Here is a 27892-nt window from a genome sequence, read left to right as displayed (position 1 = left end):
GGGGCTTTGTTCATTTTTCTCCATGTCATCTTTTGTTTTCCTCTTGTCCTTTTCTCCCTATCTCATTTCAGTCTTTCCAGGGCTGTTCCTTCTTTATACTCATTACTCGTCTTTCTGCTTTGTGTGACCGCTATTGGTTAGCTAGCTGCTTGTTAGATGGACACTGCTTTCATACTGCAGTCACTGCAAGTGGTGCTACTTCAGTGCTCCCAGCACAGGGGAAAGGGAGTTAATGCTGGCCAAGATACTTCGGTAGACAGTAGTAACATCTGTGTGACTATGGTATTTTACATGCAGAAACAGAACTACATCCCATGATTTAAAAAAAAGCTGTTTGTCTTCTAGATCACAATTAGATACAGCCAAACCATACCTGAAATATTTTTCTTACCCATTAATGATTTTTCATCCTTCCCGAAACTAGCGTTACTGGATCTGTTATCTGCTAGTTTTCACAAAAAAATGTTTAGCATGTTGTAATTCATGTTTAGGCATTTATAACAAAAAGGTTCTCACCACTACCACCTCTCAAGAAACTTCTGTAGTAGTCAATGAGTAGTCAATCTGTACAACACTGTTGCTGCCCAGCACATTCATTTTTACTCTATTAACCTTCAAAATAAGATGTGAACAGGCATGTTGTGGCATTCCATTTCATTTTACTTTTTATACTCAAATTCATATAGTTCTCCAAAAGGCAAGTAAGAATACAAATATTAAGTTATTCAGCATTGTAGACATCTTACATAAACTTCTAGGCAGAAATGCATGCTTTCTCCACTCTTTATGGTCCATGGCTTTATTGCTAAACAAGTTGTGCTGAATTGCACAATAGGTCAGTCAATGTTTAGACCTTCAAATAGACTCAAAAGTCTGACCCTAAGACATGATTAACAAGAATAAATAACTAAGCTACTGTAGGCTTTTTAAAACAGTAAAAACACTGTAGCTGATGGCAGTTCACTGTTTTACTGTAATGCTAACGTTACTGTTGCGATACTGAACGTTGAGCACAAGTTCATCTCCTGCTTGAACTTGAATGGGCTTATCTAACACAATAGCAGCTTGTTTCCAGTGGGATGACTTGCTTGATGTATCTAAAACAGTGTCTTCATCGAGGTACACGTGATACCAAAATGGAATACCAGTCACGTGACCTGCTTTACAAACTTCGACCTACAAAAGTAAGATTTTATGTTACTATATAGCAATCAACTTTCCCCCCACAATACAACAACAAAAATTTGTATTCTTTAAATTCAAGCTTGCTTGAGAAAGATTTCTCTATTGCCAATTTGCATCTTGCTTTTTCAGACACCCTAGAGTTTATCTTCAAGGATTTAGTATATCAGTTTTGCGAGAGAACTAGGGAAGATAGGGTTAGCCACTCTGGTGCTTCCAATATGTTTTGAATGACTACTCTCATCCCTGATTAGTGCCCATATTGTCTAGGAGTGATGGAAGGTGGAGGGCAAAACGTTAGCTCTCTCTGCATAGTACAATCCCAGTGTATCTCTAGGTTTCAGATACAATGCCCTACCATAATTTATCTTGTGAAGATGAATGGCCCGTGTTCATTTGGTAATTGGTATCCCAGCTAGAATGCAATGAGACTTAATTCTGACTGCAGGCAGTAAACTCCACACAAGCCAGAATCAAATGAACAAGAATAGAAATGGTATGATTTCTTCCTCTAATGTGATTTTCTGCTTTAAAAGGGGGTAATGTTTTAGTGAAGCACTAGTACCAAAAGTCTTAAGCGCAGAACATGTCAGTTATTTGTGCAATTCCATAAATGCAACATTGATACTAAAGAATGACAGAGTAATAAACTAAAGCATGCAATATCTACCATCTCCTAGATTTACCTTAACTTCTTTACTAGAGCAATTCAAGTACGGATTCATGAGATCCACTCGCAGAAGTTCTACTGATTTGCTCAAAGGTGTGTGTGGAAGTGTGGACATATCCAAAAAAACACGGACAGGAACCTGAAATGGAATATACCATGTTTTGAGATTAATTGTTCTGTTGCCAGGGCATATATTTCTAGGTCTTGTCCCACTTTAGGCAAAAGGATGTCTGTACCACGGCATCAGGATAGCTCAAATAATCCTACTTTCTTAACATATTCCTTGCAAATGCTGGTCATCAGTTTTGCTCTGCACCAAACTATTGGAATTAACAGTTCCCCTGCTTTCAATAAATGCTGGTTCTTCCAAGTCTTAAATCAGATGTCCTTATTGTTACTATAAAATAGTGAATACTAGCAAAACATTACATGAAGAAATTAATTCGGCTTTGATAAATATTTGACAGCTGCATATCCAGTGAGACAGATGTTTTTCTTTGATCAGCAGTTCACCGTGTCACACTGCAAACCTCCATTTTAATTTTTTTAAGAAAAGGGAAAGGCCTTCCCCTGGGAATACAGGGTTGAAGCTGCTGTTCTCTGGATTGTGGCCTTAATAAAACAATGAAGCTTTTTTTCTGGCACCCTAATCTTTGAGACAGCATGCTAAACTGAATATAGATGAATATAACACATTTCATACCTTAAACTGGTTGATAAAAGGTGCAATGTTGAAACCGAGGGTGGGATCTGTCCCTTGAACTGTGGTCTCAAGTAGCAATGACCTAGATTCCACAAGCATTCCATACATCTTCACATGCTGTGGGAATATCTTCCCTCCAGAGTGAAGCAAACATCTATAAAAAAATATAAAGTGTTAACATTCACAACCAGTGCTTTTTTTCTTTAAAAAAAAAGTTTAGGGGTACTCTCACTTTCCTACTCATATTGAAATACTGCCCCTCAATGAGGCCAGACTTAGATTCACAAACTGTTTATGGGTATGCATCCCCCTGCATCCCCCCCAGAAAAAAGCACTGTTCACAACTATTCTCTCCACACTGTCCTCATGCTTCCTTTAACAAATCAAGATTTAGACCATCAATCAGAAGCATTCTGTTTAAAATACTTTGGTGTGTTTATGCTTGTTTTTGTTTTTTGCAAAGAAGCATGACCAAACAGTAAGAGCCAACTCCATCTTCTTTTAATTTTATATGCCTAATTTTAAAAAGGTTTATTCTCAGTCTTACACGAAACTACATTGCTATGACCCATAAAGCTACAACAGCCTCATTAATTTGAAAAGTTCTGACCACATATGGATTCAATGTAGAACAAACTGTTTTCCAAGAGTCTTTTGGCTAAGTATCATTCCAAATTATATTACGTTGGGCTAAGGTTTTATGCATAAATGTAACAGTAAAATATAGTCTAGGAAAATTTCATGTCATACAATACCTGGATATTGCAGCCTTTTCCATCACGTCCTGCTGAATTAGACCAGAAGTCTCTATGACATCCAAAATTATAATACTCCATAACTTGTCAGATTTTGGTCTCTGTAATACCGTATTTTCATCCTGTAGGTGGTTGAGCCAAAACTCTAAAGTTTCCTTAGGAAATTTGTTAGCTTCTGAAATCAGGCTGAGAGCTACTTGGTGCTGTTCTTTTTCAACAGAACTGTAGGCCTTAACTGGCCCAAATTTGCCTGCAATTACTGGCAAAATTGAAAAGCCCTCTGATACGTCCAACACATACAAAGGATCAGGAGTCACTGAGTTATTGCTTTGGTTCTTTTCAAGATTCAGTTCATTACTGTGGCTGTCCACATCCATGGAGTGCTCACGGAGGCTTAAGGATGACAGCACTTTGCCTATTGCAGCTTTAAAACATTCGTGGTATCTCCTATTGTTCAGTAAAGCAATCTCAGTAGATTCCAGCATGCATTCTTGTCCCAGTGCATTTGTTGTTTGAAGGCTGGCCAGAGCACTGCAGAGCTCAGCCTCACTATTCTTCTCCTTGAAATTTCTTTCCACATCCATTCCATATTCTGAGGTCACAAGAGAAATCTTCTGGATCCTTAGATAGCAGTCCGGGCATGATATTTCCATTGTAACCAAGTCCCCAGATCTCAGAGAGTAATCTGCAAATTGCACAAGGATGAAGAATGAAATACATTATTCACTGTGCTTTCGCTACTGTTCCAGTCTTCCTAAAACGTGCACTACTTTAACAGCTCCTTTGATCAGCCTCTGCTGCTGCAACACGTGCCAAGCAGATTTTATTAGAGTGGAGGCAAAAGAGGCCCAGCGGTTGTCTTAATGCAGAGCACAACTGACTACAGCTTTCACAAATTTATCAATGTTAGCGGCTTACACTGTAAAAACAAAGTTTCTATTTAAAAATGACTCGAACTATCTGTCAGTGATGCACAATAGAAAGGAAATATGAGAAAATGTTAGAAAGGAGGTGGTGGTGGGGAAAGTGGGTATCAGCAGGAACATGGATTAACTGCTTAGCCAAGTTGATCCTGTAAAACTTCACAATTTTGTTCTCTATCCTGTGTCCAGAGATAAACTTTAAAATACAAACATATTATCTGTCAAAATTCTGAGACTTTAGGTTGAAATAGTCGAAGATATAGATATTAGAAATTAAATTGGAAATTAACCATGTGTTCCTAAGCATGTTTCCCACTGAAATGCTGCTGTACTAAATGGGATTAACTTTGAGTAAGCATTTGTTTTAAACTGTGTTTTAAACTGTGAAAATATAGGAACTTGCTTAGGATAAATGAGGTTTGCCACATTTACAGCTCCCTATTTACATCCCCACTTACTCCTAATTCCTACTCCCAGCTGCCAAATTTTACTAGTCCTTGCTTTCAATTTATTCTGCTAAGCCTTTTTTGTTTGGGAATCCTGATGATGCATGGCTGGTATCGTCTCAGTTGGCACTTCTATTTAAGGATTTCATTCAAGTAAATTTGACTGATTTATTAATCATGTAATGCAATTTAAAGTGTGCTTCCACTTGTTTAATGTGGGGCTCATTGAGAGCAGCTGCACAAGAGACTGTCTCATAAGCAGAGGGAAGATGCCTATTTGCTGGCACAGTTTGAATCCCTCTGCAAACTAACTTCAAGGTGTAGTTGATTGGCTGTTACAGCAAGCCCCTTTGACATTGCCCCTTGACACCAGGTATTTGACACCCACCCATCAAAGTTGACTTGTGCGGGAAGGTAAGGATTCCATCAGAATTCAGTTCCCCACCCCCGATATACTGAAATGACATTTCCATAAAGTGTAAGCTTTCAGTGTTGAGGACCTTCACTTTTCTCAGTATGACAACTAGTTCCTAAGAATGCTACCTGCAAACTCTTTTTGCTTATTAGAAATCCCACCTCTCATCTCAAATGTACAAAACAATCCAGACAGATATCCTAGAAAGAAAATGCATTTTAATGTCATTGTAAAAATAAAACCCTGAAGACATACCAAGGAGGCCTTGTACGGGGTACACTGCTTGTTCCCAACAGGTGTCCTCACTTGGACTTGTAGAGAGTGTGTGCTCATCATCAAGCTGTAATGTAAACCAGACCACAATGGCATCTAGTATTCCTGCTTTAATAACAGGCATGTTGATCTTGGATGGCTTACGAGTTGCAAAGCTTTTCAGCTCCTAACCAAGAATGGTAAAAAAGAAGCAAAATATGTTGGAGAGCATTAGAAGAGCCCTTCTGAATAGGAACATAAGATCCCTGATGAATAACACTAAAAACTTATCTGATCCAGCATTCTGTTCCTCAGTGGCCAACCAGATCTCTGAAGCAGGTCAAGGGCATAACAGCACTTTCCTATTGAAGTTTCCTAGCACACTGCCTCCAATATTGGATGTAATATATAGCCATAATGATTATGAGCCATTGATGGCCATGAATTTGATTGATCCCTTTTTAAAGCCATCCAAATTGATGGGCATCATCACATCTTGCTCTTCAGTCAACTCCCCACTGCTGTCTGAGCACCTCCAATTGTCTTCCTGACTGCCTTATAGGTAAAGGTAAAGGGACCCCTGACTGTTAAGTCCAGTTGCGGATGACACTGGGGTTGCGGCTCTTATCTTGCTTTACTGGCCAAGAGAGCTGGCGTTTGTCCGCAGACAGCTTCCGGGTCATGTGGCCAGCATGACTAAGCCGCTTCTGGCGAACCAGAGCAGCACACGGAAACGCCGTTTACCTTCCTGCCGGAGCAGTACCTATTTATCTCCTTACACTTTGACGTGCTTTCAAACTGCTAGGTTGGCAGGAGCTGGGACTGAACAACAGGTGCTCACCCCATCTCGGGGATTCAAACTGCCTTATAATCCATCTTAATACTAAAAATATACAGAATGTAAATGGTTTTAAGAAAATGGTAGCTAAAAATAACAGTCTTTTTTGAATGAAAGAAAAATATAAAAGTAATAATATTTATTGTACAGTCTTCCTAACATTTGGCAGTAGATATATTATGATTACATATTTTAGGACCCAATATTGAAATCACACTAAATGGGGATGCCTTTCTTTCCAGAAGAATCATAGCCTGCTGAGCCCAGACAAATACTAGTCATAATTGGGTTCCAAGGAGTAAGGAAAACCAAAATAAAAAAGAATGTCATGCTCCAAAACTTTCCTTTCTTACGTAAACCACTCTTGAGATTATTTATTTTAATTCTTTGTTTTCAAAGGATGGGGGGTTTTCACCACCACCAATTAACAGCAAATTTATATGCAGATGTTAGGTAGAGAACACTGAAGTCCAGTTTCATTGTTCAACAATGGAGTCTTCCTGCCCTCCCTGGTACCCACCCTTTTCTACATTTCCCAAGATGGCCTTTTTACTCTTTATATGCTTCTCCTTTGCAAGACACTGATATTTTAGGATTCAATGGCAGCTCAAGTTCAGCATACAACAGTTTTGCCCAGAAGTATTAAAAAATTAAACATATAATATTAAGTATTTAAATCTTGATGGAACATACCACAGATCACTGCGTTATAGTTTCTATTAAAGTACAGCTAAGTGCTTTGCTGTACTCTGCCTATTAATCTCAGATGCCAGATAAAGTGAAGGTGAAAACAGAGTTATTGATTCAGAGCATGGCAATAATTGCCTGTATACAAGGGGGTTTATTTTAAGATCTTGCTTGCAAACATTTTCCCATGGGTCAAAAATCAAAGAGGCATGCTTGCATGACCGACGAAATACATTACCCTCTCAGGCTTAACTGGTACTAGCTCAGAGCCTATCTAGAATGACTATAGCTGCTTGCAATATCCAATGCTGACTGCTCCTAAAAGAAATAGTTTATAGAACTGTATGGCAAAGCTGTCTTCCTAATCCACTGATGGAAAACCTATTGCCTTTCAGATGTCGATATACTACAACTCTGAACATCCATGACCAATAGCTCTGCTAGATGGGGCTGATGGAAGTTCAACTACATCTTATTTATTTATTTTTTAAATAATTTTTATTAAATTTCCATTTAACAAACCAATCATATCACATTAATTCCAAATTATACCAATACACAATAAATTCCAAATTTTTAGCCGAATTTTAAATTTTTGTTGGGGGTACCCATGCTTCGAGTTCAGAAAGGGTCCAATCATCTGTTCAACTACATCTTAAGGGCCACAGGCTCCCCATCTCAGGTCTCACCTTTCTGTCCTTTCTTAATCCCACTCTGGGGTTGTAGAATACGCTCAGTCATCTTTTTATCTTCTGTGCACCTCCATCTCACCATACAGAATAAAATCCAAATGAACCTCTCTTTTACCTCTGCCTTAATCCTTTTGCAATTGATAAACGTTTCATTCACCCTGTGATCCAAAAGTTACCTGCAGGTTGTTAAAGTTGGCTGTCAAAATCTGGAAGTGTTCTGTGAGGGCCGTATAGCCACCAGGAACTCTGCTGAGTTTTTCAGTGGTGTAAGGTTCAAGACTTTCATCCAAGTTTACAGAAGCGTACACTGGACTGTGGAACTCCAATGTTTCTGGCAAGCACACACCAGCAATTTCTTTTGCACCCACCCTGAGAAAACAAAGGAACAGACAGAAATTAGGTTTGACAAGACAAAAATCATGCAATTCATTAATAATAATAAAATAATAATAATAATAATAATAATAATAATAATAATAATAATAATAATAATAATAATTTTATTTATACCCCGCCCAGCTGGTTGAATTTCTCCAGCCAGTCTGGGTAGCTCCCAATCGAGTGTTAAAAACAATACAGCATTAAATATTAAAAACTTCCCTAAACAGGGCTGCCTTCAGATGTCTTTTAAAAATAGGATAGCTGCTTATTTCCTTGACATCTGAAGGGAGGGCGTTCTACAGGCTGGGTGCCATTACCAAGAAGGCCCTCTGCCTGGTTCCCTGTAACCTCACTTCTCGCAATGAGGGAACCGCCAGAAGGCCCTTGGTGCTGGACCTCAGTGTCCGGGCAGAACGATGTGGGTGGAGACACTCCTTCAGGTATACAGGACTGAGGTCGTTTAGGGCTTTAAATGTCAGCAACAACACTTTGAATGTGTTTAACTCAGCATCGGTTCTTGGCACATTAAGGAGAGGCTCACAACAAAGATTTGCTGAGCTTAAAGACATATGTAACGATTGTGTTCTATTTTAACATGTATATCCCTTTCTTTTCAACCATAAGAAAGGCAGGGTTGTTTTGTTAATAACATACAATGTAAAAACACAGTCAATTAAACTAACAGCATAGAATAAATTGTATTAATCTAACAGCCTTCCCACATTCTAGTATTTATACCCTGAAAGTTTTACTCCCTACTTTAAAAATTATGTTGGGCTCTTGCACATGAAGAGAGGATTCTATAAAAACAGAACGTAAGTGGAAACTGATGACCAAATTGAAAATGGGTTGACATCTTCCATGTGGGATGAGCTTCATTTTGGCAACAGGCTGATTTGAGTTTTCTGAATTTCAGTGCAGAAAACTCAAAATTATTGTTACTTCTACTTATGTGGAATCCAACCTAACAAGCAGGATGAGCAAAATAAAAATCTTATCTTTAAAAGGGAGACATTTCCTCTTCCCTGTCCAAGTTTAAACATGCTTTCCCAACATATATCAGCAGCACAAACATACCTATGATGTCTGCGTATCTCTCCGCATTCCACTGCCATGCCCCACACAATAGCTCCTGCTGGTATAACTTTACCATAGTTTTCAGCATTAACTCTGCCATCATTGGGCTGATTGATAAATAGATAGATAGATAAAGTTACAAAGCTACAAAACTATACAACAAGACTACTATTCACAAAAACTTATTCCATTATCTTTAAATTTATATACTGCTTAATCGTATAATATCTAAGTGGTTAACAATAAAAAAGTTAAAAACCATTAAAAACACTTAAAACTGATAAAATTAACATTACGCTAAAAATAGATTAACATACAATTAAAACACAAAATTAATATAAACTGTTCAGTCACTGTACACAGATTAAGTTAGGGTTTGGCTGGGTCAAGTTAAGTATAAATATTTGGATTTCAGCTGAGTGGAAAAAAGGTCTGTCTTAATTGTTTTTCACTCTGCTCTATTCACTGTGCAAAATGAGAGATTGTTGCCAAGCCAACCCTCAGTCTAGAACACATTTTGACTTGAATTAAAAATAAAGATATTATGGTATAACACATATGGCTATTTGAAAAGCATGTTAGATAACTTTCAGCACTAGCGATATCAGAAACGGTATCTATATCAGTTGTTTAAAAGAGAAAACATTTCAGCCATTTATTACCGTATTTTTCACCCTATAGGACGCACCGTCCCATAAGGTGCACCTAGTTTTTTTGGGGGGAAATAAAGGGAAATAATTTTATTTCCCCCCCAGGAGCGGGAAGCCTGAGCTTCCCCCGACCCCAGCCCCCAGAACAGGCAACTCTCCGCAAGCCGTGGGAGCCCAGCGCTGGGCTCCCGCGCCTTGCGGAGAGCTGCGCGAAGCCTGGAGAGCGAGAGGGGTCGGTGCACACCGACCCCTCTCGCTCTCCAGGCTTCAGCGAAAGCCTGCATTCACCCCATAGGACTCACGCACATTTTCCCTTCATTTTTGGAGGGGAAAAAGTGCATCCTAAGGGGCGAAAAATAGGGTAGATTTATTGAAGAATAATCTTCCACAACCATAACTATTTTGTCTTCTGTTGTAATATGTAACATCATCTCATAAATTCCTACAATGGAAGACCCTTAATGAGCTTTTTGAGGTAAGGAATTAATCACTATGAGAAGGGGAAATCTTTCATTTTTTAAAAAATACAGTAACCAGTACTATGAGCAGAGGGGTAAGAAACATGCCCTCATTGGTTTTGAATCTAGAACTTCAAGACACATTCAAAAAATTAAATTGTGAATACAATTCATTTTTATTTTGCAACAGCTGCGCACTCTTAAGTCATGGCATTTTCCTCGCATTACATTCAATGTGTGGAATTCAATGTAGTGCTATGGAGACTGATTCGTTAGTGCAAGCATTTCTGCCTGCCTGATGGAACCATCTCCCATCTCCTCTCCCTGTGCATTGTTTTGGGGGTTCTGCTGACCCTCCATAGTGGATATGGGAGAGGTGGGGGGCGGGCAGCGCCAGGAGAAGAAGGGGAAAGCCCCACAGCGCTAGCGGGAGGTTTTGCAGTGGCTTCCACTAGCAGAATGGGTTAGCTGAATCCAGCCCAAAACTTTAAAACATGTTCTATATATAGAGTTGGCCTGAGGTTAGTACTTCTTCAACAAACTCTCTCACACACTTGTCTAATCTCTCACTCCGTACTGAAAAGAATGGTACAGTCTACCGCAATTGACTTTCCCAGCCTTAAGGGTCCACTTAACTGTGAGGACACTTAAATGTTCTTTCCCATGTGCTCTTTCTGGATCGCATGGGAAGTCTCCTTGCCAATGCTACTAGACTCTAGGGAGCTGCAGTGCTGGCAAGCAAACTTTCTTATGTGATCTGGAAGACCTGTGTAAGTAATGTTTACATTTCACGTTTCTAGTTCGCCGTTTATGGGAACTAATAAAAGAAAAATGTTAAAACATTATTGCAAGGCTGCAGAGCCTTGATCTCATTGCTATCCGTAGCAGTCATAGTGCAAAATCATTTTTACAGTGTATCAGGCCTTAAGACACCCATAGATACTTGCCTTTGGCGGTAAAAGCAAATGCTCCCAAGCATGGATCAAACTTTCCACAATTCCTTCTCCAAATAAACCAGAATCTACCGTTTCAGTGACAACCAGGGAAACTCTATTAAATATACAGTTATAAAAAGAAAGCAGTAGTTCAGAGCCACTATAATCAGCAATGGAAGAAAATTATAAAACCTGAAGCAGGACTTAAAATCTACTAACGTGAAATCAGTAGTCTGTTCTTGTGTTGAGTAATCAAATTTTATTCTGGGTTTTTGGGCTCTGCTTAAGATAAGCCAGCATCCTTTCTGACCTCCTGGCCCTAAAACTACCTTTCACAGTTCTTAGTTACTCTACTATACCAGAAAAGTTTATGATCAGGTGTTTTTTTTGGAGGGGGTGAGTGGAATGGCAGAGAAGAGAGTGTCTGCAGTTATTTGGAATGTTGCATTGCAGGCCATAGGCAACTATTTCCCTATTACACCTCAGTTCTGGAAAAGCCCCTTGCAGGCATTTCTGTTCAGCTACTATCTTGATAAAGGAAGTAGGATCAGCTTCCAGAGCAAGGAGATGACATTTTGATTGGTCCTGGGGATGCAGCATATGATTCTATGCTTTGCCACCACTGTTAGCTGTGCTAGAGTAGCCATCGCCAGTGTGATGCCTACAGATGCTTTAGACTACCGCTCCAATCCGCTGTGGCTGGCATAGCCATGCTGGCTTGGGCTAAAGGGAATTGCAATTCAAAGCATGTGGAGAATACCAGGCTGGCAAAGTTTTTTTCCTAGATCGTAAGGTATTTACTGAAATTAATTCTGAAGAAGGTTTTGCCCTTCTAAAATAAAATAAAAACATTCTGGACAGATGTTCTGAGTTATTCAGGAAATGAATAAGTAACAGTATATAGGGAATATAAATGAATGCATTTTATAAATGCATTCAGCTGCACACTGTTTAATGGAAGCTTATTTGGATGGCTTAAAGATGAAAGAAATGTGCCACAAAGATAAAAAAACAAAATGTTTAGCACCTGCAGTGTGGGAGGTCAATTCTGTTAGAAATAAGACAAGATTACAATTTGTCAGTGCAAATTGTCAATTCTGTTAGAAAAATAAGTAAGATGTCACAACAAAATATAACAGTAACCTTTCAGGTATGTGCTTTGGGATTTCTATATCAAGAGATTTCATGTGAAGTAGTTTGATTTCTCCATCCAAATCGTTTGCAGCTAGAACTTCACAAGCCACTTCATACATGGTCTTCGATAACTCACACGCATAGACGGAAGGTGCACCAGCCTTTTTGGCAAACATGCTGAAACATTAGAGGACATTACACAGAAATCATCAGAGATTCTTGTTTTGACAAAATATTAATATAACATTTTTCAAATCAAATATTAACTAAAACATTTCAATAACCTTAAATGGGCCGTCTGTATCAAATTGGGACTGAGGAGACTTTTAATTTATTTAACCTTTCAGACCACCCTTTGTTACATAGTAATTACAGGGCACTTTCAACGTAATTTAGAAGAGCACATAAAATAAGTTAACACAACACACAGAAAACCCCCAGCAAAGCAAATTTATCATCTGTTTCACAATATCCAGAAAAAAAATCAACACATTTACATTAACTAAATTCACAACAAACCTGAGAATTCCTGTTCCTGTTCCAATGTCAAGAACACTTCTGCACCCTGAACAGACAGCCTTTTCAATTGCTTTTTGATACAGCAAATTCCTATTGGCGTCATTAAGCATGATGAAGTGCCATCGTTCTACCACCCAGTTAGCAACACGATAAAAATTCTCTTTTGCATCTGGAAAGTCAGGATTTAGCTTCACAGCTTTATGGAAATATGCGGCTGCTTCATCCCTAAAGCCCATTCTGTGAAGAAAGTGACACAATCAAAATGAAACTTAAAACTAGCAAGCAGATCGTTCAACCATAAATATTATACAAAAATCTACACTTACATTTTGAGAACACATCACCAATGACTGCAAAGAGAACAAATCTGGACTGCATTGTGTAAATGAAAAAGGCACCTACTGCAACTTGTCAAACTACTAATCAACTAAAAATAAGATTTGCTGTGACCAAATCATAAGAGCATAACAAGAATCATGATGGATCAGACCAAAGGTCTATGTAGTCCAGCATCATTCTCAAAGTGCCCAATCAGATGCATATGGGAAACCTGGAAGGAGGACCAAAGTGCAACACTCTCCCGCTCATGTTTCCCAGCAATTTATATTCAGAGGCATTGCGCCTCTGATTCTGGACACAGTAAACAGCCATCATGACTAGTAGCCAAGAATTTGCCTCATCTCCTTTTTTAAAACTATCCAGGTTTGCAGCCACTCCTCGTATTGTGGTAGTGAATTAAACAGTTTAACTATATGCTGTGTGGAGAACTTTCAGACCATAAAATAAAGCACACTGTACATTAAACAGTACTGTGGATGCGAAAAGTATTATAATACATCTTAGTTGTGCAAGACTTTTCCCTTCTGAGCCCTACACTAAGAAGTAATCACAACACTGTTAGATACCTGTGCATTTAGGATTAAGTATTTAATGGAATGTGTGAGATTAATGGAAATTTAAGAAGCACTATGCTAGAATTCTTAGTTAAAATACAACACAACCAAGGGCATCTACAAACCTGAAGAGATGTTCCCCCATGCTGTTACATATAACTTCATCATTAGGAAATAATTCCAGGGCATGCTCATAGCAATCAAATAAATCTTGAAATCGTGTGAGAGAATTCAGCTCTTCTGCCCATTTACAAAGGGTATACTGAAATGTTTCCTAAGGGAAAGTGATAGTTTAGTCGCAAAAAATAATTTATTCATGCTAATAAAATGTTTTTATTGGTAAATAGATATATGGCATGCAATGGCCTATTTGCATGTTATTTTCTGTCTCTAAACTTGTACACAAATAAACCTATTTGTCAGAGAGAATGACTGAACAAAGAACAACTGCTTACCTTGACATCATTTTTAAGCTCAGGAGCTAGATTCAATACCAAGAGATAGTGGGCATATGCAGTTCCAAAGTCCTGATTTTCCAGACAGTGTTGAGCACTTTGCAAGGATCTAGACACTAATTCACGCCTCCCAGCTTCCTGACCAACATTGCGCCTATGCCGAGATCTCCTTTTAGAGTTAGGCATTCTGAACTGCCAAAACAAAAACATTTATTGCAGTGTTACAAAAAGTTGCAAACAAAATGTTTGTATCAATATTTCTGCACTCATTATAGCCCAATTGCTACAAAAGTGAAAGTGCTTTAACATACGCAAGAGACATTTCTTGCAAATGCACTTACCATTTTTCATGTTAAGAGTTCCAGCAAAGCGCTTATGAATGCAACACCTATAGATTCATTTGCAGCGTTTTGCAAATTGGATGCATGCTGGTTCCCAAGTGTGGAAGTAGAGGACACCGTGTGATTGTTGTTGTGAGTGCAACACAAACTGCAGATTAGGACACTGAACTTCACTCTTTTCTAACCTGGAACCCGCCTTTAGCCCAAAGATAAATTATGGGACCCACTCCTTAATGTATATATTTTTTACCATATATATATGAATGATGGGACCCATGCTATGCCAGACCAAGACAAAATTGCAGATTCTGATCTGTCAGTTCAAGCTAGGAATAGTGTTCAGTACCACATGGTTAATGTTTTTGTTTTTTTAAAGTTCTGTTCCTTGTGATCCTGCTGGAAGCAAAACATGGGAAGCTGCACTTTAAAACAACTTATTATAGATAATTGAATGTTGTGCGATTCCAAAATACAGTGGTGCCCCGCAAGACGAATGCCTCGCAAGACGAAAAACTCGCTAGACGAAAGGGTTTTTCGGTTTTGCGTTGCTTCGCTAGACGAATTTCCCTATGGGCTTGCTTCGCAAGACGAAAACGTCTTGCGCTTATTTTTAAAAGCCGCTTAAAGAGGCGCAGTTGCGACAGACCGTGCTTCGCAAGACAAAAAACATCGCAAGACGAAAAGACTCGCAGAACGAATTCTTTTCGTCTTGCGAGGCACCACTGTACACATATTATCTAGGGGCATGGTTAACATCTTTATAATGAGACATGATCAGGCAAGCCTCATTTATTTTGTGCCCTAGTACTGGTCATAGGAGTTTGCTAATGAGAATTTTATATATCATGTGTTACTAAAACATTTTGTAATGCAGATGCCCATGTGATTGATAAAATCATTCTAAGAACAGAGGTGAACATTAACATATGCTGGAGGAATTTCACTCAGCTTAAAAAAACACTAAAGGAGTAGGAAGGCAGTAACAGTAATATTTTAACTGATTAGTGTAAACCAAACAGATCACGGTAACAGTGAAGGGAAATGGGCAGGCATAAACAATTGTACACATGCAGCTTGTCTTTAACAAAATATGGCATTAGTATGTGAGAGGTTGGTGAATCTATTCCTTCCAGACAAAGGGACATATATAGGGGGATATATTTCTATTCGCTTTGGAGTGAGGACAAAGGGGAGTGGAGGCAAATCAAAGCTGTAATGGAACTAGTGCAGGAAGGAGCCAACAAAAACTATCCAACAAAAAGCAACTGCAATCTTGCTTTACATTAACAGGCACACTTACTTGGGAGTAAGTCCTATTGGAATGAGTGGGATTTACTTCTGAATAAACATGAGTGGATCACGCCGTATGGTAACCACTGCTGCACGGTCATCCAAGCAAGCAAACCAGGCATTTCCTCTAAAAACACAAGACATTTCGATGTTAAAAGGTTTTTGGACCTATTTTATTAGTCGCCCAGCTTCCCAATTTCTCAGAACAATAATGAGGGCCCAGGGCAGGCGGAGATGCGCACTTGGCAGAACGTCGGGATGGATGCGGCGTGGGAAGAGACGCCGTTGAGCTTGTTCGCAGGATGTGCAAAGCGAACCGGGGGAGGCCGTGACAAACAGGGCCAGCCAGCCAGAAAGAATGGCGAGTCAGTCACCTCGGCAATTCATCCGGGCGGTCTGGGGCTACCAGCCCGGACAACTCCAGGCAAACTCTCACACGCTCCAGCAGAAGCCTAGCGACGCCATCTTAGAGTAGGGCGACGGAAGTATCGCGAGAAAAGTACGGTAAACGGGATTAGCACCGATAGCGACGAGTATCCAGAGCCGTCTGCTGACCTGGAAACCTCTCCGCCGAGATTGTGTAGACGAGAGTAGTAGTATTTTACGCATGCGCAAAATACACCGCCGCCTTACAATAAAGTTTGCGCATGAGCAGAAAGGAGACGAAGAGGCTGCTGTACGTACTTCAACTCCATGAGTTGCTTAAACAACAAAAACAAAACAATAGCAAGGAAGCGGGGGGGGGGGGCGAAAGAAACAATAGAGCTATAGTTTTATTAGGTCCACCTAAAACTTCATGAAGGAAACGAATTTATAAGTCCAGCAGAACTTTTTAGGCTGGATGCTAACAAAAAGGGAGCGAGAAAGGATGTTAGTGGGTGTGATTAGAAAAGCAATTTGTGACAGATTTTAGATGGAATGGATGCAGCGCTTTACAAAATGTTTGCAAGCAGCAGATGGGGCTTTTCCATCACACACATCTTTTTTTTTCTTCTGGCAGGGAGCCAAAAAAAAAAAGGAGCGGAGAGAAAAGTGGACAGTTAATGGAAACATACTAGCTCAGCCCTATTTCACAAAATGCAAGATAGTGAACAGCTCAAACCATTTCCCAACAGGACGAAAAGTTGTGCAACTTTTAGCTGGGGAAAACAAGAAGGTAGATTTTAGATAAGCTTGTTCCTAGGAAGTGTTGGTACTTTAAATGAATCTGTGGCCTGGGTTCAGAATAAATGAGGGGCACCTAGTCCTGCATGTGTGCTGCCTGTTCATTGAGAACTAGCAGCAACAGTTTACTGCAAGACTAGGCTTTTTCTGATGAAGTGGGCTCTTATCAATGAAAGCTGATACTACAAATCTTTAACAAGACACTTTTTTTGTTTTAGTTCCAAAACCATGGAACTATCTCCCATCCATCAGCGAGCTTGGCTCATTTAAGGCAAGCCCAACTTGCAACATGCCTTTTATCCATTTAACAAAAAGAATCCGAGCAATTACAGCCAAGAACCACACCCTTAACTAGACACATTATTTAAGTCAATATTGATATGGCAGAGTACAGTATCTTATTGTGGTTAGTTTCAGTTTCACCAACACCTTGGAGCTGGCTGCTAGTGTCAGAATGGTGGACCCAAGTCCCATATTTATCTCTTCACTGGAAGCCGCAAATTTCAAACACCCAACTGGAAACAAATTCTCAATAATTGTTAAGAGCGGAAAAGGACCTTTAAGGTAACCTTTGGGAGCAGAATATAAAGGCGCTAAAACAGGAAAGGGTGGGCGGAACCCTCACCAATAAGAAATTATAAGCTGTTTCCTGCTCTGGGTAATCTTTTATCGAAACGAAGGTTAAAACGCCCCACTAAGTAAAGGCATGGCTTTAATGAGAGGATACGCGTAGATTTGAAAGCATCCATAGGACAGGGCAAGAGTAAACAACGTGTTGGTTGCAAGGCGCGAGTTTCTGGCCTGAGGAGAGAAGCCGCCCCTGCTTCGAGTGGGGCCTGCAAAGGAGCGTGAGAGAAGCAAGACCCTGGGCAGCTGCGAGGGGAGGAGCCGATGGGCAAACGGCCGGCGCTGGAAAGAGCCCGAGCGGGAAGAAAGGAAGGTGGTGGAGGAGGAGAAGGCCAGCGCTGGGTGGGAGCTTAGGGCTGTGGAAAAGGCGGCGCCGAGGCCACGCTGGGGCGGAGCCGCCTCTTTCGCCCAAGCGGGCTGGGATGCCGAAAGGAGCTGCTTGTTTTTCTTTTTCCCGCCGCAACCGGGCCGCGGCGAGAGGCTGCTTTTCCCCTTCAAGGAGCTGCTACGTTGGCAACTCCGGTAGCGCCGTATCCTAGTCCCGGGCGCTCGACTCCTCCTTCCCCTCCCCGCGTCGCTTGGCTCTTTCCAGGGGCGCGTTTTTCCGGAGCCCCGCGGGTCCCATGCTGCGCCGGGAGAGGCTCTGCCGCGCCGCCCCGCCGCCTGCTGCTGCTTCGCCCTGCTGAGGAGGCGCTGCGCGGAGAGCAGAAAGAGAAGAGCGGGGCTCGGCTTGCTGGTGGTGCTTAGCCAAGAGGGATTTGCGAGGAGGAGGAGTGGTGCCCGGGTGCCGCCGCCGCTGCCGCCGCCATGGGGCTGCAGCCCTTGGAGTTCAGCGACTGCTACCTGGACAGCCCCTGGTTCCGCGAGAGGATCCGAGCCCACGAAGCCGAGCTGGAGAAAACCAACAAGTTCATCAAGGAGCTGCTCAAGGATGGCAAGAGCCTCATCGCCGCCACCAAAAGTGAGTGGGGAGAAGTTGGGCAAGCGGGGGCAGGAGGGCTGGTTGGGGCGGCATGAAAGCCGCTCGGCGAAGGGCGGCTCGAAGTTGCAAAGTCCGCTCTCCGGCATGCGGCGAGACGGGAGCCTTTCCTTGTCCCTACAAGGTCTGCGGGCGCTGCCGCCGCCGCCGCCACCCGAGGCTGCTGCTGCTCCGCCGAATCTGGTTCCTCGGGCGGCGAAGGCGGGTAGCGGCGCATCTTGCAGAGAGTTTCGGGTTTCCTGGCTCTGGGGCGGCGGAGTTGCAGAAATGCGAAAAGGAGCATCTGCAAACGCTGCCGAGGCGTGCCCGTCTGAGGACAAGGGGAAAGTCTCAAACTTCTCTAGCTGGTCGCTTCTTCAGGTCGATGATGAAACACTTCAGGCTTTTCTGATACCTGACACCTAAAACCGCCAAAAGGTCCACTATACTTGGGAAAATACAAGTATACCGCCGCCCCCTTAGAGGTTCTCATAACTTTCAGGATGCAAACTGAATTTACGTGTGTGATTATAAATAATAATAGAAAAATCTGACACAGCACATATGCTAGCCGGATTATGAAACACAAGGTTTACAAACACTAGAAGGAATCCCCATACAAATAAATAACTTCCTGTTGACTGTATATCAAGCTTTTCTGTGACATCAGTTATTAGCCTTCTGGCAGATGATATTCCAAGCTTCTCTTTCTTTTAGGACAAGAAGCATTAAAAACGTATTTGATTTTTAAAAATAAAGTGAGCTTAAGGACAGCCAGTGACGTTCTAATATTAAATTTTTATGACCACCACAGTTCCTGGCTGTCATTCAGGCCTCTAATAACCAGAGTCTAAGACTAGTATGTATGCAAAATGTGGTTTCATTATGGGTTTTGTGGCTTTTTATTTTTTGAGCACTTCTGTTGTGCCACAAGTAGCCATGAAGCACTAGTGATTTAAATAAACTTTTGGGCATATACACATAATGTAACTTTTTGGAATTTAATTTGCATTGTTCACAAATCTATCTGCATGTGCCCATATGGATATTAATATGCTCTAGAACTGTGAACATGATATACCTCAGTCATGTTGTGGAGGAATTCAATTATATAATTGCAATAAGTCATTAGGCTAGAATTCTGGTTTTCATAGTGCAATCCTATAAATGTTTATTAAGAAGTAAGTCCCATTGTGTCCAGTGGGCCTTGCTTCCAGGTAAATGTGTTTAGGAGTGTTGGCCTCAGTTGCCTCAGTTGGCCTCAGTTGTTCCATTCTACTTGGGAACAAGTTCCATTGATTCAGTGTGCAAAATTTTGTGTTTCATGTTCAAATTAGTGTTTGTTTTGAGACATGTCTTTATACCATAGTAAATTCAACTTGCATTATGTCAGCATACTGATTACATGTTCCTGGCAGCTGGTGGAAATTGACTTGGCTTCTTTGAACTAGTCTCTTATTATGACACAAACTACTACAAGGTTTCTATAGCAAGTGTGAAATGCCAGTATTAACTATTCTGAGTAACACTTCAGGTTTGCTGTTTGTGTGAGAGAGGAACATATTATGTAGAAATGTATCTTGGAATACATTTGTACCCCATTTCTGTTAGTACCTTTGGTAACTCTTTCATATCTTGATAACTGGATTCACCTAACCAGCCCTATCAGTGAAAGCCCTGCACAAGGACTTATGTTCTGCAGCAGGGCTCTGCTCTCTCTCTCTCTCCTTCCCCCATGTGCCCCTGCACCTGTCTGAAATTGGCTCTGTGTTGGCAGGAGAGCCCCCACCACAATGCAGAGGGAGAGAGAGTATTGGTCTATATTGCAAGCTAGAATGCTTGTGAAGTTGGTGACTGGAACAGGGCCATGGGGTTGTAGTGGATAGCTTGATGAAAATGTCAACCAGTGTGCGGCAATTGTGAAGATGACAAGTTTCATGCTAGGATTCATTAGGAAAGTGATTGGGGGGAAAGCCTGTGAATATCAATGCTGTTATATAAATCTATGGTGCAACCACACTTGGAATACTGTGCATAGTTCTGGTCACTGCACTTCAAAATATACATTGTAGAGCTGGAAAAGTTTCAGAAAAAGGCAACTTGAATAATCAAGAGAGTGTGTATTATTATTAGTATTCATTTCATTTCTATGCAGCTTTATATATATTTTTAAAAAGTCTAAAAGTGATTTACAACCTACATTAAAACGCCAGAAGAAAATCAAATGCAGGCGTCCCCTCACTTCCGTGGGGGGGAGGGGGTCACGCTCTGGGTCCCAACGTGCATAAGTGAAATTGCGTAAAGTGGGGATTGCCCTGTAAAATGCCTCTAAATGCCTATTTCCCCCTGCTCTCCAGCTCTCTTCCACTCCTTCCCTAATCCAGACCAACATATTTAGAGTTGAAGCTCTGGGGAACGCTAGATAATGCGTAGGAAAGTGGTTGCTGCTGCTGTGCTACCCCGCACACCAGCTGTTAGTGGCAAGGCTGAGCCACCTAAACAAAGCCCTGCTGCACCTCAGGTCTCTTCAGGGCTTCCTCTGCCCTCACTGATGTCCTCTTTGGGCTTCAGGAAGGGTCTCATCGCAAGCCATGAGGACTCTCTGGCTCTCTCCTGCCATTTCCTGGGGTGATTCTATTTATTTATTTATTTATTTCCGGCGCCGCACATATACACGGTCACACGCAAGCAGGGGGTGGTGCTGTTCCTGTATAAAATATACATTCAGAGCAACATAATTAACAGGAAACAGAAATATTATCTTATATTTCAAAATAAGACATTGCAAAGGAGGTCAGGTATAGAATACACAACACAGCAAAGTTAACAAAAATATTACCTTAAACATTTCAAAATAAAACATTAGTAAAGGATGTCAAATATAGAATATTCATTTAAAACAGCATAATAATATGGCTCCAATTCAATTTCCTATGAGGATAGGTTGCAACATTTAGGGAGCTTTTAACTGCTTGAGGGGGCATGAGAGATATGTATAAAATTATTCATAGTGTGGAGAAAGACATGACCTCCCCCCCCCCCCCGCCACCAATAATACTGGAACTCAGGGGCATCCAATGAAAACAAACGTTGGAAGATTCAGGGCAGACAAAAGAAAATACTTCTTCACACAATGCATAGTTAAATTATAGAATTCACTCCTAAAAGAAGTAGTGCTAGCCATCAAATTGGATGGTTTTAAAAGACAATTAATTCATGGAGGACAAGGTCTACTAGCCACAATGATTATGTTCTAACTCCTTTGTCAGAGGTGGCAAACAGGAGTCACAAGTCGGTGACTCCTGTTGCACTCAAGTCCTGCTTACTGGCTTCCCACAGGCAGCTGGATGGCTACTGTGAGAGCAGAATTCTGGACTAGGTGGGCCATAGTCCTGATCTAGCAGGGCTCTTCTTATGTCTTCAGGCAAGGCTCATGGCATTCTTAAATGGCTGCTAATTAGAGCAAGCTTTGCATTTTTAGCAGTCATTAATATTCTCAAGAGAGCTGCATTGGCATCTGTATTTGCACCAGTCCAAGTTAAGCTTGTTGATATTGTATTCCTAGTTGTCATCTAGAGTTCCTTGGTGACATTGTATTTTATTTGTAGGTGCTTTGTGCAGTGTCCTTTCTCCTTGCTATTTTCCTCCTTTGCAATTTCTCTTTGTAGTCCGTGGATGTGTGGGCGTCTTGGGTCGGTATCAGTATGTGTATGACGTATGATTGTTAGACTGTGTGTACGAGACAAAGAAATGGTATACTGTGAGATATCAAGTTTATGATACTCTCGGATAATAATTATGTTCTCTGGTTACAACATTGCAACAATTTCAGTGATGGGGGAGGGCCTGACCCCCGCTGATGTCACCAGTGTTAGAAACTGAGATATGACAGCTAAGAGCTAAATGGAACTAGGTTATGGGCGTTGCAATTGAGTGTCCAGGTGTGCTATTTATAACAAGAATACAAAGGTGAAAATGAATAAACTGCAACTAAAATCTTACGTTCATTTTTCACATGGTCTAGTCCTCATCAGAAGACTGCAAAAAATAAAGTCATACTCCCCCTGCCCACCCCCTAGTATTCTTATGAGGGTCCCTTCTCCAGTCCTCAGAGAGTGGCAGAAAAAGCTCCTCCTTTTCTTCCAGCAGTGGCAGTTTTAATCTAAAAGCTTAGGCTCAGTACTGCGCCCAGAGCTCAGAAACTGCTGGCATTAATGAAATTCCCTGTCGCAAAACACGCTTAGAACAATGGGAATTTCGAGCGCTGGATGTGACTAGGGCTGTGCTTTAGTGTTGTCTCTCCTCTGCCATGCCTTCCTACCACACCTCTTCCTGCCCACATCTGAGCTGTGTGAGGCCTTGTATGACACAACTGCAGTATTGCTGCTGCACTCAGTTGCTGCACTGGTTTAACACCCTGGGTATTATGTTGAATTGATTCAGCACCAGAACTTGTTGTCCTGTTCTAGCATCCAAATCTCTTCATTTACATGCACTTGCATTAAAATGAAAATATAATTTCACTGTATCATTACTCCAGTTGTTCTAAATACGTTGGCTGATGTCTGAGCAGTGGACTCAATAATACAGTATTTTGAATATTGACAGTGTTTTCCACATTATCTTGTTTGCTGCACAATAATGAAGGAATGTGGTTTGTTGTTGTTTGAATTGCCCAAACAAAAAGAGCCTATAACATGCCCTTCCAGATTCCTTCTGTTTCTTACTCAATGTGTCCTGGACTCATGATTTCCTCCCCAGTAATACTTCCTTTTTAGTAGCATGGTAACTGCACGCTAATGTTCATAATAAGTCCTGGGAATGATAACATTACATTCTGTGGGCAATAAAAACTGATCCCTGGTGCCTTATTAGTAGACATAATCTCTTATTCCTCTTGGGGTTTTGACTTATTCTGTTTGGTCTTTTTTCACAATTCATCTTTGTTTCTAAATCAAAGTCTGCTCTGCGTTTATGAGCCATTGGAGTGGTGTGGTTGGCAAGTGGCACAGCAAAGCAGTATGCATTAGACCAAGGGTTTCCAAAGTGTGACCTGTGGACCACCAGTGGTCCATGAGCTGCGGTCAGGTGGTCAGCAGTCTCTCTGTGAACTGCAGGTGCAGCAGCTCCTCCTGGATGGGGGTGGGGTGAGGAAGCCCTGAACAGGGAAAAAGCAGCTGACAAGGCACTTGAAAGGAGTGCAGAGCCAGTACTGTAGTATATGGGAATGAAAGAAGCAGCAGTTACATGCAAGAAAAAGAGAGTGACTCAGAGTGGGAATTGTTGACTGACAAATCTATCAAACATCAAAGAACTTTGTTTATCACAATAGGCCCAGCTGTTGAGTTACAATAGTTGTATTACTTATTTTATTTCTTACTCTATATTTTGTTGTATTAAGATGTTGATTCCATACATTTTTAAAAAACACCTTTTTATCATTTAGCACAGCACATTAAGTGGTGCACAAAGACCTTCAGCTATTTCCATAGGGTCTGGGAGAGGGGGTGAGCTTGGAACTCTGTGCTTGACTGAGAAGCTAGGACCAAATCTTGAGTATCCTTGACTGCTACAATATTGTGGCAGGCCTGTCTTTCATGTGGTGGCTGGGGTGGGGGGTGGGGACAACTGTTTTTGGATACAGTGTTGTTACTGTACCAGCATAATCTGATGTATTGAAACAGCTGGTTTTCAGCACGGTTTAGATGCAGGTAATAGGGTCCCCTCCATTTTCATGAAGAAGGTTTTGTGTACAGCTAATATAGTCAAAGTGCTTAGGTTGAAGCAAAAAAAGAAAATAGTAACCAGAAATTTACTATTTAAATAGCAGCAGGTAAAAATAATAATAATAAAAATATTAATCTAACTGGTATATTTAAAAATCTGTCTCCTACTAGGAAGGTCTCCTTTTATTCTTGGGTTAGAGATTGTGAAGATACAGTAGCTGGAATTGTTCATCGTGCTTTTAAATATTTTCAGATGTTCCTTAAATGTGTATTTTTAAAAATTGAATTGTTTTGCTGCTTTCTGCCCTGGGTTCCTTTGTGAGGAAGGAAAGGATATAAATTTAATAATAATAAAAAACATTTCCTTTAGTGCATTCAGCTTGGAGTGGTGTTGCATCTGTGGTTAAGTGGCATGTATAACAGGAAGCAAAGCTATTGTTTTGGCTTTCGAAGACTTACCAAAGGAAGTAGTAAAGGAAACTATACTTGTTCCAATAGAACTTCTTTGCAAAATGCTGTGACATGAAATCTGCACATATCTTAGATCGCTGTACAGCATGATCCTAAGCATGTGTAGTTGGAAGCAAGCCCCTCTATGCTCCTTGAGGATTTGCTGGTTTCAACAGCTTATGGAACCTACTGAACCTTTGAATTCTGCAAATCAAAGTCTAGTTTAGCAGGGTGACTGCTACTGAGCTTTACTCAGTAAGGCTGAAGAAAGTGTTCCACTTCAGATGTTACATATATAGTTGTTAATAATAAATCCAAATAAATTCTAGCAGAGAGAAGCAGGCAGGATCATATTCACTAAATCATTACAGTTTTTTGTTGTTGTTTTTTTATAAAAAAAACACATTATGCTTTCTGGTAATTGAGCGTTGATATATAGTGCAGAAGAGGTTTTTTAAAAATAATAATTGGAAATGAAAAGGGATAGGCACTGAAACTTTTTCACTTTCAAAACAACGAAATTGTAATTTAAAGAGTCCAAAAATAGGGAAAAAATTGCTTTGTTTTACAGTCCCTTTTTATGATATTCCTAGTAACTCAAACAGAATTCATAAACCCTTCCAGCCATTTGCCATTGCTATTACAAATACTAATGAAAGAGAGATGATATAAGGTGATAGGATGCATGAATTTGTTGCAATAGTAGTTCAGTACTTTATTTTTTGAGGCAGCATTAGGTACTGTATATGATTATTGTCCCTACAATTCTGTGATGCTATGTCCTTTCTTTTTCAAGGTACTGCGTATTGTGACTTTCATGCAACTCAGGTTAATCATGACTAATGTGAGCTCCATACCTTCAGAGGGACTTAGCCAAGACTGACTTTAATTGGCTTGAAGTCAGTATCTTTTTTCCCTATGCTCATTTACTCATTCCCCCCCCCCGGAAAATAACCCACAATTTCTGGCTGTTAGCAGTGTTTCCCAACCTTTTATTGACCGTGGCCCCCTTCCAACCTTGTTTTTTTCCCTATGGCCATCCCATGAGCATAGCGGGGGGGGGGGGCAGCTGCCCACCGAAATAAGTAAAAATCAATACAAATCTGAGGTTCTGCCCCGTCCACAAAAGCTTGTCCCCTAACAAAAAATCTGGTTATGCCTATGCCCCTCTCTACTGGTAGAAAGGTAGCTATTTAAATGTTTTGTTTGTAAATAGAACATTTTTTATAATTTTTTAAATTTCTATAAAATACAGTTACATAAAATGATTGGAACATAATGCAAAACATAGAATCATGGAGCAGAAAAACAGAATTATGGAGCTGAAAAGGACCTCAGGGGTCATCTTTCTAGTGCAACCCACTAGTGCAACTTCTAGGAAACTCAGCCAAAGCATCCATGACAGATGGCCATCCAACCTCTGCTTAGAAACCTTCAAGGAAGGAGATTCCAGAACCTCCCAAAGGAGATTCATCTTCCATGTACTATAAAAAGTAAACAACACTTATTTGACCCCACTTATTTGACACAGAGGGTGAAACCTAAAGATAGAGTCCAAAAGGTGCACAGGGAGTTCCTGTACATATGGGAGAATTTTAAAAAGCAAGTGGTCCTCACTGTCCTGGTGCAAAAAGGTCTTTTCTTTCAGAGGAGCACTGGCTGCCTAGATAAAACACTATAGCCCCATACACCTGGGAGTAAGGCCCCCTGAACTTAGTGCAGCTTTCTTCCGAGCAGATACTTAGTTTTTTACTAGATGCAAGTCTGCAGCACCAGACGACCCCGCTTGACTAGGCGCTGGGGTGGATTTCACCCCACACCTTGCAGAGCTGGGCAGACACTGCCGACGGGCCCTGCGCCCCTTGGCAACATCCGAAGTCCCTGATCCACTAGGCAAAAAGCAGCTCCGGCTCACCCAGCCCTACTCATTGCAACCCCATCACCACACTTACTTGACCTAGGGGTTCTATTGATCAAAACCGGAGCCTCAGCAATTGCCCTCCCCTGTCGGAAACAAACCAGGACTGCTCCAAGAAAACACACATGGCAGAAAGGAGAGTTAGGGATAGCCGGCCAATCTGGATTTTTTTCTTCACTTCTCACTTCCCTCTGTGGCCCCCTATCCTTGTGCTTTTTCACCTCTGGCCCCCTTTGAATATCCTGGGGCCTCCCAGGGGGCCCTAAGGCCCCTGGCTGGGAAACACTGTGTTATAAAAGACCATGGTAGTTATCTAGAATATTTTCTAAGAGACAGACCTAATGTAAAGTCTATGGAATCGTATTATCTTGTAATAAGTTTAATATTAACAGCACACTCCTTACAAAATCTCTTGTTTTAAACAAATCAGTGAAAAATAATCATTGTAGACTTTAGGGATTGCCCTGTAGTGTTTGTTTCCTATCTTGTTTCCTTTCCTTGAGAGCCAGAATACAAGTGTCAAGAAATGATTAACAGGCAAAATTCAGTAAACGCTAACAGTACTCCCTTGCTTACTCCATTTTAATAAGATCTGGTACTCCTCTTGAATCAGAATCAGAAATGCTCAGGGGTCTAATCAATATTTGTGGTTGCTGAGACCACAGGACAATTGGGGCTTGCAGCTGATGACACACAGAGCACCTTTGAAGTTCAGCACATGTCTAGGATTTCATTTCTGAAAGTGAATAGGACTAGATTGTGACACTTGGAGTATGACTGAAGCATCGGACAGTGTGGACTAGCTTCCCATCTTCCTCCCACAGCAGGTGGAATTTCCCCAAGTATTTTCAGCATCTTACATCCATATTTGGGTATGCACCTTTTCCAAGGTCTCTCCCACGTTCTCATTTTGTAGGATTCATTGAAGGTATTAGGATTTGCCATTTCACACTGGTTTGATTGCAGGTTGGAATGGTTTCTTCTTCTTATAGGGCAGTACATTATACTACTGCTGGTATCATAAATCATAATGACACTTATCAGCCTCAGTCTTTCTTCTGAGTTAGTAGGTGAGGAGGCTCAGAGCGAGAGGATCATCTTCCACTTCTGCTGTGCTTTCAAGTGCATTGTAACTAAATGATGCTCCCTTTGTACAGCTCAAAAAATTACTTGGACTCAGGATGCTTACCATGGTGACCACCATGCAAGGGTAGGCATAAATAGATAAATGGACTCTTGGAAATACATTGTTTGTGAAATTCTGGCCCTTTTAACCGAGAATGCAGTTATTGTTCAGGCAAAGAAGGCCCTGGCCAAGTGACAGGAGCGAGCAGCAGTAAATCACACCCAGCA

At 41.0% G+C, this 27892-nt stretch overlaps 2 protein-coding genes across 6 annotated transcripts in view; one reads left to right on the top strand and one right to left on the bottom strand.

The window, feature by feature from the left end:
• Window positions 1-639: 639 nt before the first annotated feature.
• On the bottom strand, window positions 640-18447 carry PRMT9 (protein arginine methyltransferase 9). 4 transcript variants are annotated; one of them, XM_081208359.1, is made up of 14 exons: window positions 18331-18447; window positions 15707-15823; window positions 14066-14257; window positions 13736-13884; window positions 12718-12954; window positions 12208-12375; window positions 11077-11179; window positions 9022-9128; window positions 7740-7932; window positions 5350-5533; window positions 3311-3995; window positions 2556-2709; window positions 1869-1991; window positions 640-1176 (listed from the first exon to the last, which is right to left on the bottom strand). In XM_081208359.1, exons 3-14 carry the CDS (start codon window positions 14249-14251, stop codon window positions 961-963), a joined length of 2505 nt encoding a protein of 834 aa, XP_081064485.1. In that variant the 5' UTR covers window positions 14252-14257; window positions 15707-15823; window positions 18331-18447; the 3' UTR covers window positions 640-960. The 4 variants fall into 4 exon arrangements, with proteins under 4 accessions (XP_081064485.1, XP_081064483.1, XP_081064486.1 ...); XM_081208357.1 differs by lacking the exon at window positions 18331-18447 and adding an exon at window positions 16071-16203; XM_081208360.1 differs by lacking the exon at window positions 18331-18447 and adding an exon at window positions 16071-16203 and having other exon boundaries at window positions 14066-14252.
• The window catches only part of ARHGAP10 (Rho GTPase activating protein 10), a 116580-nt gene continuing 105033 nt past the window's right edge, over window positions 16346-27892 (top strand). For both annotated transcript variants that reach the window (XM_081208365.1, XM_081208366.1), the window contains exon 1: window positions 16346-18448. In XM_081208365.1, the coding sequence (XP_081064491.1) occupies window positions 18295-18448 (154 nt within the window). In that variant the 5' untranslated portion in view covers window positions 16346-18294. The remainder of the gene's footprint in view (window positions 18449-27892) is intronic.

Source organism: Podarcis bocagei (assembly GCF_964188305.1).
Source record: "Podarcis bocagei genome assembly, chromosome: 9".
Classification (NCBI taxonomy): domain Eukaryota; kingdom Metazoa; phylum Chordata; class Lepidosauria; order Squamata; family Lacertidae; genus Podarcis; species Podarcis bocagei.
The sequence above is the reverse complement of the archived record's forward strand: the minus strand, read 5'-3'. Positions and strand labels throughout refer to the sequence as shown.